The sequence below is a fragment of the Epinephelus lanceolatus genome, chromosome 6 (genome assembly GCF_041903045.1).
Source record: "Epinephelus lanceolatus isolate andai-2023 chromosome 6, ASM4190304v1, whole genome shotgun sequence".
Lineage (NCBI taxonomy): Eukaryota > Metazoa > Chordata > Actinopteri > Perciformes > Serranidae > Epinephelus > Epinephelus lanceolatus.
In genome coordinates, this window is record NC_135739.1 from 33400992 (window position 1) to 33416627 (window position 15636).

The 15636-nt window shown below is 40.3% G+C and overlaps 1 protein-coding gene across 2 annotated transcripts; it reads right to left on the reverse strand.

Moving 5' to 3' along the window:
- Nucleotides 1-386: 386 nt before the first annotated feature.
- Nucleotides 387-14336, reverse strand: cp (ceruloplasmin). 2 transcript variants are annotated; one of them, XM_033622227.2, is made up of 24 exons: nucleotides 14004-14336; nucleotides 11754-11998; nucleotides 11445-11657; nucleotides 9215-9388; nucleotides 9040-9131; nucleotides 8281-8443; nucleotides 8016-8154; nucleotides 7704-7843; nucleotides 7104-7244; nucleotides 6946-6990; nucleotides 6650-6864; nucleotides 6277-6427; nucleotides 5946-6158; nucleotides 5451-5655; nucleotides 4580-4719; nucleotides 4301-4429; nucleotides 3958-4064; nucleotides 3797-3852; nucleotides 2907-2978; nucleotides 2367-2458; nucleotides 2108-2247; nucleotides 1973-2029; nucleotides 662-767; nucleotides 387-554 (listed from the first exon to the last, which is right to left on the reverse strand). In XM_033622227.2, the coding sequence occupies exons 1-24, from the start codon at nucleotides 14162-14164 to the stop codon at nucleotides 529-531; spliced, it is 3222 nt and encodes a 1073-aa protein (XP_033478118.2). In that variant the 5' UTR covers nucleotides 14165-14336; the 3' UTR covers nucleotides 387-528. The 2 variants fall into 2 exon arrangements, with proteins under 2 accessions (XP_033478118.2, XP_078025114.1); XM_078168988.1 differs by having other exon boundaries at nucleotides 6650-6990; nucleotides 14004-14328.
- Between the last annotated feature and the right edge of the window lie 1300 nt (nucleotides 14337-15636).

Sequence of the window (15636 nt, forward strand, 5' to 3'; positions counted from 1 at the left end):
GCCTTTGCTACCAAAACCATGGCTGGATTTACTCATGTTTAAGGGCTTAATAACTCAATTGGGACATCCCTACCTGACTGTAATGAGTCCACAGGATACACATTTCCTCTACAGGTATATCCGGATCATAGTTACATTGCTGCAAACAGCAATAAAAGTTTGTTTCCAAAACGCAATGACAATGTACTGTCAGGCTATAGTGCCCCCTGCTGCCTGACTGCTGTCATTACAGGGCACACATGTGAGTTATGAACATGTTGAATTTAACTCAGACTCACTCAGATTTTTATTTATTTATTTTTTATGGTGTCTTTACTGTTGTTTGGAAAACGTCAGTGAAGTCAGAAAATTATTTTTAAAAAATGCACATTTTAATTTAAAATGACTCGGGTTGTGATGTTTTATTCTGAACTCAGTAACTGTTAATATCAGGCAGATTTTACAAAGAGTGTTTAGTGAACTGGGTAATGAAATAAAATATGAGCTTGTCTGTGCTGTCTTCTCTCTGGATCCTTTTTCCTCAACTGTTCAGCCAAATATTCCCCTCTTCTTTGCTGTCGAAGAGAAACAAACATGTTATTCACAACACAGCATCCTTATCATCCTGCATAATTATTCCTCTTAGTTTGAATTTGTCTCCCTGCACAGTAAGTTGTCTTACCTTTCTCAGTAACAGTATACACTGCCTCCATGCCACCTTTGAGGTGATCAGTAACATGGCAGTGGAGCAGCCAGGTGCCAGGATACTGAGGGCGCATCTTTACTGTCTGAACAGCAGGAAAATGAAAACAGCAACATGATTCACTGGCCACAAGTTACATTTTTATAAATGCCTGACAGCACCGTCAAGCCAACAGAGAGACTAATTTCACTTTAACCTGGTGATGCTAAATTTTCTCTTTTTGTAATGATTTAACTGAAACATTTAAAAGTTTTCTTTTTTTAATTTCTGTTAAAGATGGTAGTATTTGCAAAGCAAAGCTTCACTAATATTGAAGCTTGATATAATGCGTTAGTCACAAGTGTAGCATTTCATACCAACAATAGTCAATTTTCACAGTTGCTACCTATTTGTTTTGGAAGTTCATCTGTAGTAGCTATTTTATTGTTTCTATTTTTTTGTTTTTTGCCTTTGTTTTAATATCCTTTATTAAAACAAATATTGCTTGTTATGCTGAAGAGTTTACAATACAAGAAATGATAACTTTTTGTGTAGTTATGCTGATCTCTAGAAGTTACACTAATGACAGAGAATTAATTGACCTTGAAATCAACGTGCAGCACATTTAAAGGAATACTTCACCCAAATAAAGATAATTTGTATATCAGTTAACCGTGTTATGTTGAATTCATGAGGAAAACTTTCCTCGCATGCCTCCATGTTGAACAAAGAATCCAAAAATAGAGAAAATTCTTGATGACTTGAAATAAATGGGGGACGTGTGTAACAACAGCGAAACTACATCAAAACATCTGTTTACAAAATTCTCACACTAATTATGCAGTCTATTCCAAGTCTCATTTATCTAGTCAAATGTTTAGCACTTCCCAAACACATGATTATTTTGCTAAAACCTGACTATTTTAAACACTTGCTCAACAACAGTGTCACACACAGATGAGTAGCACACCTTGGGAAGCACGTGTGTTTGAACTCTGTTCAATGGAATGCATGAGCAGAGTTGAAACAAACACACCTCCCCAGGCAGGCCACTCGTGTGCAGGTTGTAAACAGATGATTCGATATACTTTCGATGTTTTCAAATGCAGACCCCCTTTTACTTCAGTTCATCAAGACTTGTCTCTGCTTTTGAATCTTTGTTCACCGTGGAGGCATGTAAGAAAAACAAAGTTAATGAATTCAGCATGACACAAGGTGAGTAACTGATATTCAAATTAACGTTTTGGGAGTAAAATATTCCTTTAATGTTCAGATCAGTTGATGCCAAGTTGGGATGTGTTGAGGTTTTACCTGGAAGGTGGCTGGAAACAGCTCATACACATCAGTGCGATGAGGACCTCCACCCAGCTGGAGACAAAGAAGAGTTGGTGTTTGTCTTTTATGTGCTTGTGCTGGTGTGTTTTGCATGTTTGTATGTTTTTATACCTTATATTCCACACTGTGTCCATGCCAGTGTGCGGTGTGTATGTCCACCTCATTGCCCATTCCCATCAGGTACCAGTACACCTTATCACCCGCCTCCATGTTCAAACCATTCAGATTTCCATACATATAACCATTAATGGCTGCATCCACAGAAAAGCACACAATCACAAATACTGTTAGCTGTCTGGACAAAGCAAAAAAAAATATCATCCCATCTGTCAAAATGATGCAGTTCATTATGTGTGTATGTTTATCTCACAGTGCATCTTGTTGCTCTCGATAAAGGTTTCATCATCCTTTAGGTTTGTACGCGGGCTCTTTATGTGGGTCCTGATATTTTCATCCAGATACCTGGAATAATAACAACAGAAAAAACATTGCCAGGTATTGCCATATAATAAATGAACAGCAGTTTTTTGTTCCTGGGATTGCTGCAGAAAGACATCAACACCACAGAGAGTGTATTCAGACTAGGAGGATTAATCCGTCAAAAGCTCAAGACATGAGGCAGGACCCCATTAAATTAGCTCTAGTTGCATCTGTGAGATTATTTCTAGAAAGTCAAGTTACAGTATTTCAAATTGATGCTGTTTTTGGAGAACAATCAAAATTCCATCAAAGTCCATTGTATTTGGGTGACAGCATAAGTTTCAGACTTAAAACTTTGGAATATAAAACCAAAACAGAATTTGCATGGCTGAGTACTATGAAGTTATGCGGCTTAATCTGTTTTTGTATGTGAATGTACAGACTACTGAAAGTCTAACAAATGAATGGTTGTAATGAGGGTTATACTCACCAGCTTTCATTCTCATCAAACACTAGGAAAAGCAGCGCAAACTCTTCTACTTCCTTCTTCATACCAAGACTCCTGCAAGTAACACAATAAAATAGCACTCTAGTGTACTTGTTGTGTGATGTAGTACAAAAAAGCACAAAGTATCATCCACCTGCCATGTCACATCTTGATCTTAATATGCATGCAATACAGGGATGGATTGCTGAATGAGCCCCTTGGGTACAGGCCAAAGGGGTCAGGGGGCCCCTGGACCAGATCCGCAGTTTGAAGGGATTTTTAACATTTCTTATTGTGAAGACAATTAAACAACTACAAAACTACAAACTGACTACAACGAGATGCAAAACAACCACAAAGAGACTCAAAACAACTACAAGAGATACAACAGCTACATAGAGACATACAATGGCCACAAAGAGATACAAAAAATTACAAAGTGAGGCAAAATGGCTAGACAGAGAAGCAAAAGAACCTCAGAGAGATTCAAAATGACCACAGAGACACAAAACAACTACAAGGAGATGCAAAAGGACCGGAGATTCAAAACGACTACAAAGAGACCAAAAAATACATAACATAACAACCAAAAAAAACACCACAAAGAGACACAAAACAACCACAAAGAGATTCAGACTACAAAGAGACATAAAGTGAAAACAAAAAGACACAAAACAACTACAAAGAGATGCAAAACAACCACAAAAAGACTGAAAATGACCACCAACAAGAGGTGTGGGGGGGCCTTTCAAAACGTCTGCACCCGGATGGATGGATGGATTATCTCATAATCCATGGATGGATGGATTATCTCATAATCCATCCATGTGTATATACCACAAAATTACTAAATATCAACTAGTTTGGGTAGTGCTGTATGCAGAGATGCTCACCTAGCCCAGCTACGGCGACAGATCACCAACGGACCAATCAGACCGCTGTACAGGTCCTGTTAGGCAGGGAGACAACATAAGTGCGTGTGTGCGTGTGTGTGTGTGTGGGGTGTGTGTGTGTGTGTGTGTGTGTGTGTGTGTGTGTGTGTGTGGTAGTGTACCTTGGTAACATCAGCAGTGGAGTAGTATGCTGACACAGAGCACTCCTCCTGGTCTGTGGTTGGTCCTGTATTCTTTGTAACATACCAGTAGTAGGAGTGAGTCTCACCTGGGAAACAAATTATAGGGGGTTTTTTTTCAAGGTTTTGGACAATATTGAGACCAACTTATACACAGGCTTTTAATTATGCGGGTCGAGCGCTATAATACTCTCAGAATATTAAAGCCATGCAAAGTTAAATTTTACTGCACAACACTAATCAAATTAATCCACAATTAAAACAAAGCATGTGAGGATTTTCTGTTTCAAATGTTTCTGTCTGCTGATATCCTGCCTGTCTGTACCTGGCTGAGTGACATGAACTTCCGGGGTTTCTGTCTTGACTCCATGGGCGTGGATAGAATAAGGCCTGGACGCCATGTTTTTAAAAACCACCTTCACCTTGTCTCCCACATCAGCGTGAATCATCGGACCTGGCCGAGGGGAAGATGTTCTAATTACAACACCACACAAACTGGAGCTTAACAGAAAGTTATACATCATACACAATGTTTCATATATTGCAGTTGTGGCTTTTATTTTGCAATCCAAGTTTGTGCATTATTGATGTTTTGAAAGCCTACCCATAATGCCGAGGTGTTCCATATCAGCCGCTCTGTCCTTCTGTTTTGTAAACTTGTCATTGGTAAACTCACGGTAGACCACCTTCTTGTAAAGGGAACCTATATACCCACCCTGTTTGTCCAGGAAGACAGGAGCAGGACTGCAGAGGAAGAGAGGCAGGCTTATGAATATGTGAGGCTCAGTGTGTGTGTGTGTGTGTGTGTGTGTGTGTGTGTGTGTGTGTTTGTGTGTGTGTTTGTGATGTTGTGGCTACCATGGTACAACATCATGTGGATGTATTTGAGCATTTACTGCCATTTGCGTATAAATATTTTTGTGAGTAAATCTATATTTATCGGTTTGATTACAATGAAATTACAAAACATTGACTAAAAATAAGACATAAGATGTGATTATATTTACATCTTAAAGAAAATAGTCAGAAGAGAAGTTTGAAAAAAAAAAGTTGTAAGAAAAATAGACTGCAAGGACAAGGTTGGCCCTAACAAATTCTTCAAAAATATGTCTCCAATATGGATTTTTATTTTCAAAAAGGCTTCATTTTCTGCTGGAAAATAGAGCCTGCTGGAACTGCTGGAAACCGTAGTTTTAAGCAAACATCACTCAAACTGAGGTAGATAGTGGACTTGTTGGGGACTATTTTTAGCTGTGGATTAATCCACTGTCGGTACTCTAGTGAGTATTTACAGCTGCAGGATGGTGTGTGTGGGATTGACTCAAAATAAAGTGTATGTGTCTGCAACTGTGTGGCTCACTGATATGTTTTTTATAGTGTCAGACAAAAACTGAGGTCTTCTTTTCCACCAATAATCTCCACTGATACTTTGTAAATGACTTGTTTCATGCTGTACATGTGCAGTGGTACTGTACTTGTCCATATTGCGGAACATCTCAGCCTCCCAGGTGCGGTTTGGAGAGTAGTCCCAGTCAACTTCCATGGCAGCGATGTAGTAGGTTTTTGAATGAAGCATAATCTCACCCTGACGCTGAAGCAGGCTGCATTTTTGTACCGTGTAGTTGGCTCTCATCCCACCACGGTAATGGTTCACTGTCGCTGACACGACTTCGAACTGACCTGAAATAGAAACACAGCATTCTTACAGCCTAGAAAAGTGTCCCTTCAGCCCTATGTTCCCTCATCTTTATGTTCCCTTCGATCAGTACCTTTGCCAATGTGGTGATGTTTTGTTTGTCTTTCTGTCTGTCTGTTATCAATATTGTTGGTGTGATGTTAAAGATTTTATAAAGGGCAGACCCCATAATGTTCACACAAGCATACAGTGGAAGTGTAATATGTAATAATATATATGAGAAGTACACAATTGTGTGTGTGTGTGTGTGTGTGTGTGTGTGTGAGATGTCTACCCATGCTGTCTGGCTCCATAGTGACTGTGTGTGAGATATGAGGGAAGATGCTGATGGTGTCTCGTCGGTTCTGACGGTAGATGAAGCGGTTTCCCTGGAAGTAAAGGCTGATGATGTCTGTCTCAGAACCCAGTCCTGACACGTGCCACGTTACTTTATCCCCTTTACACATGGTCAGGCCTGGGAGGTTCCTATATACAAAGCCATTGATGGCTAAAGAGAGAGACACAGAAATAACACAGTCTTTACACAGAATCAAATCTTTTCTGCTAAGCATATTGAATTTTGCATCTTCAGTGAGTAGTCTAAGCTGCTAGTGTCTCCTACACACCATGCATCTTGTTGCTTTCCATAAAGCCCTCATCTTCTTTGTTAAAAGGGGTGGTACGTGGGCCAAGGGTCTTAATGTTGTCATCCAGATACCAGCTCAGGTTCTCATCAAACACTGTGGCCATGAGGTGGAATTCTTTGTCGTAGTTTTTCTACATGAGGAGAAAAGAGACGAAAGAAAAGGAGAGATGTCAACTTGAAATGTATTGATAAAATGACAATTATTTAACTTTAAGATATGCTTTCTGTGCCCTTCGTGGTGGACATCCATTGAAGCTGTTGCCTGCTGCAATATCCCACAGATCAGAACTGAAAAAATCAGATTCAATGAGATGTGATCCGAACAAGTTTGGATTCTGACACTCTCTTCTCACCTGTGCTCCTTTCTTCAGCGATCCAGGTCGACAGACAAGGAGCGGTCCAACCAGTCCAGAATGGGTGTCTTTCACAGGGTCCACTCCAGAGTAGTACAAATAGGTCAGACAGTCAGCCTCCCCTTGCACTGGACCAGCATCCACTGGCACTGTCCACTCATAGGTGTGTGTCGTTCCAGGTCTGACCAGAGCAGCGGGGGGAGGGGTCACCACTCCTGAAAACATAAATTTATATAAAGTTTTATTAACAACTCTTTTGTTAATGTGTGCTAAGTTAGACTGGTACCGTAACTCACTCAGTTCTTTCTTTAGCTCCCGTATTCTCTTTGCTGTGTAGGTCTCTGAGTAAGAAGTGTAGAGGAGGAAGGATGGAGGCATAAAAAAGTATGAGGAAGTGATTCATGCGGTCTTATACACTGATAACAGTAGGCTATGTGTGTGTGCATGTATTAACCTTCCAGTTCATTGTGATAGAGCGTCCCGTCCTGTTCTATACTGTACTGAACACCATGTGGTTGTAAACTGTAAGGTCGGCTGGCTTTGTTCTTAAACACCACCCTGAGAGTGTCCTTCTCCTCAGCTCGCAGAACAGGACCTGGAGACACAAACAGATAGGACCATTAGATGACATCATCATGTTAAGATCCTGCTGATGTATTTCGAATAGTTGTGTTGAACCCCAGTTCCATATGTAATAGTTTCCTGGCCAAAACTAAAACTGTCCAAAGATTATCATTACTAATGCCTTCAACGATGATGATGCTAGAAGGTCAGAATATAAAATAATTCTCTTGACAAATAGCTTTATAATTTAGTCAATTATTTAGTCAATCGATAGACAGAAAATGCAATCATTGATTGACATTCCAGTACCTAAAATATTACACTTGCATTTAATAGACTAAATAGTAAATCAAAAAATAATCTGCAGATTAATCAATGATAAAAAATAATTGGTAATGACAGTCCTAATAATAATAGTTGTAATTTTGGCAGAAAACCCTGAAGGCAAACTTCTCTCAACAGCTACCAACCCCAGCCCAGCCTGGATTACCCAGAATTCCAAGGTGTTGCTCCTGTGTGCTGCGTAGCATCTTTGTCATGAAGGTGCTATCAGTATACTCCACATAGCGAACTTTCTTATAGCGGCTTCCAATACGGTTCTGATTTTTGGTTACAAACATGTCTGCTTCACTACACACACACACACACACACACACACACACACACACACACACACACACAAGAACAAGTTATCAACAAGTCTCTTATAGAAACATTATGACCACCCAAGCCCTTTCTGTGAAGATGTGAGTGTGTGTGTGTGTGTGTGTGTGTGTGTGTGTGTGTGTGTACAGTAACCAACCCATCAGTAGGTGGCGTAGGAGCGTAGTCCCACACTTCTTCTTCAGCAGCGATGTAGAATGTTCTGAGCTCACCGTGTGGGCGGGGCTTATGGACATTGGGGAAACATTTCTTGATCTCAAATAAAGCCTGCATTCCACCTGCGCACAAAACCACAAAAACAATAAAACAACTCACAAATGAAAAAACTAAATGAATGAAACAATCATTCAGTTGGGTGACAAAATGTCTTGTTAATAAATTAAGAATGGAGGAAGTGGGCTCACCCGACAAATGGTCATTGACAGTGCACGTCAGCAGCCAGTGTCCAGGGTTGTCAGCTACCATTTCAGCTGTAGTGCTGGAGGCAGGGAAGAGACTGACTGTGTCTGTGTGGTGGTTCTGAGTGGTCAGGATCTGGCCATGGAAATGAATTGAGTGCATGTCCACCTGTTGGAGATAAATGACATTTAAACTGTAGACCAGGTGCCTGTAGCTAAGTCCAGTTAGCAGCCCTGCAACTTAAGTAAAAACTAATATATGCGCAATATTAATACATGTTCACAATTTTGAAGGCAAATTATTGAAGATGATTAGTGAAAGAAACTGCAGCAGACTTTCACCTACAAAAGGAGAAATCTAATTTGCATCCATAATAAATTTGAACATGTGAAATGCACTTCATTTAAATTGCACCAAACTATATATTTATAGGTACCTAATGGTCATGTTAGCAGACTGTGGCATGATAATTATTTACCACTCAGGTTGACAAAACTTTTCAAATAAACTTAGTCTCTTCTACATACATATATACATACATACATACATATATGAATATATTTAATTCGAGTAATTTATGTTTCTTAACTTAGACTCTTGTACACTGCAGCAAAAAATGTTGAACATGATTTCAGTGATTGATGTTCTGGAAAACTAGGGATTTTATTCTAAAATACAAAACAGAAAAAGAAATGTTTCCCTGTAGCATCAGATATTCTGGTTAGTAGTCATGATAATAATAATAATAATAATACAATATTTACCTCATTGCCTAAGCCATACAAATGCCAGTGGATCTTGTTGCCTTGGCACATACTCAGTCCGGGAAGGTTACCGTACAGAAAACCATTTATACCTGCAATCCACACTCAGAGTTAAAGGTATTTATGTGTGTATGTATATGGACGTGTGTATGAGGATGTGGATGATGCCCCTCACCATGCATTTTGTTGCTCTCAATGAAATCTTCGTTATCCTTCAGGCCCGTGGCAGGATTCGTAATGTACGTCTTGATGTTCTCATCCAGGTACCAGCTGAAGTTCTCATCTGACACCATGAACAGCAGAGCGTACAGATAGTCTCCTGACCTGTCTCCATGTAAATCCAGAGTTCCTACAGAGGAGAGCAGAGAACATTTTAGGATGCTGTGCATTGATGTACTGAAGGGGAAATCTACTTAGAGCTCTGAAAACCTATGTTCTCAATTAACTTGCTATTGTTTGTAAGACTGCAGATCAGAACAGTTTTTCATATTTCACATAACAGCTTTCTGTTTTTCTGGGGGGTTTCTTTTCTGAACTCCTGTTACTGGTTTGAAGTGGGTCGGGCTCATATAGATAAGGTGGTGCCCCATACTTTCAAACACTTGTCGGTATTAAGCAGCAATTTAATTAGAACCAGATGGATTGTTTGGTCACTGTCAATCAAATCTGATGAAACCACACTCACACAGTCCTGATAAAACAGATTAGCTGAGGTTTTGAGTTCAAACTCATCATAAATAACTTGGACAATCAGCTTGTCCAAAAATGACAAATGTTCTCTACATGACATTACCCATCTCTGATGTATTGCAGTCTATGCTATCAGACTTTAATAAAGGACACTTGCTAGTTGTGGAATTGATAGTAAATATTGCCCAATAAATTGATTTATTTTAGCATTTTATTTCTTTATTAAGTGTTCTGTTGCTGACCAACTAATCCAAGCTGAAGTGCAGGGGCCGTATTCACAAACATTCTGAGAGTACTCTAAGAGAACTTAGACTAAAAACTCTTAGAACTCCTAGCTTAGGAGTTCTAAGAGCAACTCTGAGCAAGAAAAGGACAGAAACTTTTATCTTAGCGAGGTGTGGTTGACCCTCTTGCTAGGTGTGATGCTTTCTTTTAACCGTTATGATTGGTTGTCACAGACACACCCTCTTTTGGGCCTGCAAGGTGTGGACACCTACTGGAAATGAAATGAACTGCATCCCAGTGTGAGCTTGACAGTGTTATCATTGTCAATGCGACAAAAGTCATCACTGCTGCACTGTTGCATTTTTTCAGCTTGTCAAATATCTTAGTATTGTGATAATTTTATTTCTGGCGCCATAGCATTATTTTCTTCGGTGGGAAATGTGTGCATATCTCTAATGAGATCGACCACAGAAATTATCCCTGCACAATCTCATCTGTTGCATTTTATTTACTCACTGTCATTTTGTGTTTAGTGACCGTTTCTCCGACCTCTTTGTTTTTCCACCATTTTATCCTCTGCTTAAGAAACTCTTAAGCCTCTTAAAAGTCCTCCTCCCTGCTCCTAACAGTTTTTCACCTTAGGAGCTCTCTTAAGGTCTAAGATGCTTTGTGAATAACTTTGTCTTTACAAGGACCTAGTCTTAACTTTAAGGGGAAACTCTAAGAAAACTTTTGGTGGCAGAGGTCTGTGGCAACATTAAGAGCAGGGGCACTGGAAGTCTTGCATTTTACATCAACCTGCCAGAAAGGAGAGATGGATTTATTTGTCATTAGATTTGTTTCATTTTTTTTTTGGTCTTTTTCCTGTTTGAACAAAAAGATTTTGGCAGAGGCTTTGGTGGAAAATCCAGAGAAGGGTCCAAGAAAAATTTGCAGAAATGACGCTCCATATATATATATATATATATATATTTTTAAAAATGGCGCTCAGGGGAAAGATTAAAAAAAAAAAAAAAAAAAAAAAAACTTGAAAATTACAACAAAAACTCCTCCAGTGTGCCTAGTATGTAGGAGAACTACAGTAGCTGAAGCTGGAGTCGGTGTTTGGTTTGTCCACTCTGAGCCACTGTAGAAAAACCATGGCAAACTGGAACAGGACCAGCTCTGTATGCAGATGTAAAAGGCTCATTCTAAGGTAACAAAAACATGACTACTTTTAGTTTCAGGAGATTATAAACTAATGAAAACATTGTTATGAATGTTATATTTCATTTCTGCTGACATAGCATCCTAAATCTTGCACACTGGACCTTTAATATTAGTGTTTTAAAATGTTATAGTTCCCTCTGAAATGTAGTTGAGCAGAAACATATAGTAGCAGGAAAAGGAATTTAAAATATAAGAAGCTCAAAATTGTACTTAAGTACAGTGCTTGAGTGAATGTACTTAGTTCCTTCACTGTATACAATAAGATCAACAGTTTCCAGCACCTCTCTTACAGATGATCAGGGGTCCAATCAGTCCTGAGTTAATGTCATTTGATGTGGCGACATGGGAGTGGTAGAATCTGGTCAGGCAGTTGCTGTCCTGTGTTGTTGGGCTGTGGCTTTCTGGGAGAGTCCATGTATACACCACTGTTGCACCAGGAGCCACTGAATCATCACGCTTCAGATCTGCACTTGTACCATCTGGGTACAGGGCCCCTGAAGAGACAGATACGAACACACAAAGTCACACTTCTATCAGTCTGTTAAGTCTGCCCATGCGCTGATTTGTACATCAACTCAGTAGTTCCTCACCCTCATTGCCCTTGCTGTAATTCAGTCCATGTGGGTGGATGCTGTAATGTCTGCGTGCCGTGTTCCTCAGCTGGACGACTATTGTGTCTCCCTCCTCGGCCATCATCAGGGGTCCCGCGTAGCCCAGCCAGTCGGGCTTCATCACCTCTGTCCTGTAGCTGCCGTCAGTGTACTGTTTATACACAGCCTTCTTGTAGGTGGAGCCGATACGCTGGGGGCCTCTCTGTAAAAACACTGAGGCTTCTCTATAGACAGAGAGACAGTGATGATTGTTATGGATTACAATTCAAAAAAATAAAAAAAACTGTATAGCTACAGCTACTGACAAAAACACAGTAATCATAATGTAGATGTTAAAAAATATATCTAGTTATCTGCTGATTCGGCCGTTTCACATCAGACAATCTGATTTGTGACTGTAGGAAAAGCACCAGTGTTGCTGATAATATTAACGGCTAACCCCCTAACCCTTACCCACATACTGCTGTCTTGTTCCTAGTTTCCAGATAGTGCATAGTGCAAAGAGATAAATGTTAATCTAGATTCATGTGTGTTTCTGCAAGTATCCAATCAAGCCAGTTTATTTAAGAGTACATTTTATAGACAAGTTTTAAAGTACAAATAAATAGTTCAAATGAAACATAAATACCTGATTAGCAGGTAAATGTAAAAATGTGATAGGCCTTTTGCACTGAAGGATATAAATTAGAATATATAATATCACTCACTAAAAGTAACTCTGTCACTAAATTTTTTACAAATAAAGGGAGGCCGATATAGCAGAGATATTGGACCCTATCTTACACGCACAGCGCAACTGTCATTGCTAGTTTCAGACCGACACAGCTGTCACTTTTCACAGCCAGCACCCACGTCGTGTAAGGAGCAGGTGTAGGTCTTGGAATGAGGTTTGGTCAGGCACATTGGTGGTGGCTACTATTCTGAGGCAGCAAAAAGCAATTGCACCATTTACCAACAAGAGCCTGGTCTGAAGTCAGAATGGCGCAGTATTTTCCTGCTACTAAAAGGGTTTATTATTCAGGTGGTGAGACATGCCTGCATAGGAAGGTTCACAACATGCATACACTCTTCTTGTTACACACATAGGAAGATGCAGATGGGTTGCAGGTGGGTGAAATCATAAGTTATTAATGAGGAAAATATTATTTACATTCTCTGATATGTGAATGTAGCAGAGAGCAGAGCAGAGCTGCTTTCCAACTCCCCAGTAAGAGAGACACTGTGTCCATTTACACATGTGGAGCAGCGAAACTTTATTACTTAGGTTCAGGAGCAGGGCGACAAGTTAGCCACACCTCTGATTACCTGCCAAGCCTACTTATACCTTGTCAACGTATCCTGCTCTGTTTGTCTCAGATTCTCCACCCACCCTCCTTTTCCCCTCCTTTCATCCATTATCCTCCCTACCTAATCCCAACCCCATCCTTCTTTCTGCTTTTCCCAGCCCACATTCCTTCATCCTTTCTTCCCTTCTCCCCTCATCTCTTCTTATTCAATCAGGTGCATACCTCTCCGATGTCTCATTCTAGGTACCGTCTGGGGGCCTGTAACCAGCTCAGGCAGCAAAAACGCCTGAGACGGAACCCCCACACTGAGTCTCCCTCTGCCGGATCTTCAGTGCATCCTCCCAGACCAACCTAACAGAAGACATCCCTCTACCACCTTCACCCCCACTTACATCCATTCATCAGTCCTCAACAACTAACACCTCCTGAATTACAATTGAACCTTTAAATAACATATTGTTGTGGCATGGTCCTTGCTGGTGAACAGTTTTTGCTGCTTAGATGTCACACACAATATTTGCTGCAGGGACATTACTGCTCTTACTGCAAAACCACTCAATTCTCCAGTTTGCCAAATCTGCCATGTAAATAGCAATGAGCTAGGTGCAGGTGCACCAGGCATTTAAGACATGACACTCTGACTGGTTCAATTCATGTTACACCCAAAAGACAACTATGATTAATGAAGGAGCTAAATACAACCCCTTTGCCTCTTGCTCCTTACTTTGTGCCCAGATTATGCACCGTTTAACAAGTATAGGTGGTTGGACATGTCCTAAATTGCATCATACATTCTACATCATATGCTATAGATCCTTTAAGTAGGACCCAAGGTTTCTTCTCTTGGCAGACTTGCTGCTGCATTTTGGACGAGCTCCAGAGCAATTAGGGCTGTTTGACTGACTCCAACTGAATCAAGACAATGTACTGTGCATGTACTCACTCATCCTCCTGCAGTGTGCGGTTCTGAATGATGTTCATCCCACTTGGAGCGTAGTTCCAAGACACCTCCTCAATCCTGATGAAGTAGGTTCTCGTCATCCCAGACACACATACTGCTGCCCAACACAGCAGCAACACTTCCTTCAATCCCCACCGATGCATTTTTAAGACGCAGCTCTGGCCTCAGTTGGCTTCACCAACTACAAGTCCACTTTGAAAGAGCCAAGGAAGAAGACGGATTTTTAATTTCTAGTTAGTGATCCAGCTGATGAGAATGATGAAGTCAAACAGTGCAGACAACTGACAGCTGTTAGTCAGTCTGTCTGAGAGACTTTAGACCCTCTATTTGTCTTTATACTCCGTCAACTGACTGCTGGGAACAGCCAGGGCAGAGGGGTCACTGACCAACAGACAGGGTTCAACCAATCAGAGCGGTAAGGAGTAGGATCAAAAGGTTAGACTTGCATAGAACTGAAAATTCTTTTCCTTTGCAATGTCAGCATTTTATTGTCCAAACATGATGAGATAAAATTTACATTAGACTTCATGTTGTTATCTCCTTTTAGTTGGAATATAGAAAATCAGAGCTGTAGTCATGTTTAACTAGTGATGAAAGCACTCTGACTTTTGATCCAGTCGATACTGCTGTCCAATGTTTAATGCAAACAACTGAAGAAGACACTGAAAAATTATGATTTCCTAATTAAAATTTGCATTTGTCCTAATGAACTTAATGCATCCAACACATTTAAGTAGTTTAATTACCTAACACTAATTCTGCATTACTTCCATCTACCTCCTTAATAAAAGTAAAGACCAATTCATTCTACTTTCAAAATAGGTTGGTGATTTTTTTAAAGAAGCAGTGCGTAGGATTTAGTGGCATGTAGCACTGAGGATTGCAGATTGCAATCAGCAGAAACCTCTGCCATGTGTCAGGCACCAGTTAGAATTTCTTCAGTGTTCATTGTTCAGGAAGTTTTGACTGGGAGCCGAATTATGCGCAGAGGTCTTTTCCTCTCCAAAACAAATGGACTAGGTTAAAACATACTGAATAACGCAGGTTCACTTTACAATTCAGTGTTTGACTGATGCTGTTTGGCACGTCACAGACAGGCCGCTGCACCTGCTAATCTGTGCTCATCCATTTTCTCTCATAACTAAGATCCAGACGTTCAGGAGGTTTTTACCGGGAGCCAAATTATCAGCAGAGATTTCTTCCTCTTCAAAACAAATGGACAAAACAGTGGCCCCATCTAGAGCCAGTGTTTGGTTCGTCCTTCTGGGCTACCATAGGAACATAGCTTTGTGGGATATCTACATGGACAAGGACCTGCTCCTAGGCCCTTGGGAAAACAGCTTTGCCCGGCAACCAATTTTTCCCAGCGGCCACTCATGGTTTTGCAGTGAAAAAATCCCCTGCGGCCCAAAAAGCTTTTTTTCCATTGATCCCTATTATAAACAAGAAAACTGTTGACAGTTCACCTTAAACTGCATGGTCAGTTAGGAACATTTCTACTATGAATTTTTGATCCATGGCAGTTTTGTATTTGTAAAATTTCCTCGAGCCTAGTAAAGCATTTTAAAAAATCTATGATGTCATCACAATATAGAGTGTATGAGCTGAGCGGGAA

Coding starts and splice junctions, on each gene's coding strand:
- cp (XM_078168988.1), bottom strand. CDS start 14,164: ATGCATCGGTGGGGATTGAAGGAAGTGTTGCTGCTGTGTTGGGCAGCA. Junction 4,430..4,579: donor GGAACACCTCGGCATTATGG/GTAGGCTTTCAA, acceptor CCCCTCGGCCAG/GTCCGATGATTCACGCTGAT. Junction 3,853..3,957: donor CCACTGCTGATGTTACCAAG/GTACACTACCAC, acceptor CCTGCCTAACAG/GACCTGTACAGCGGTCTGAT.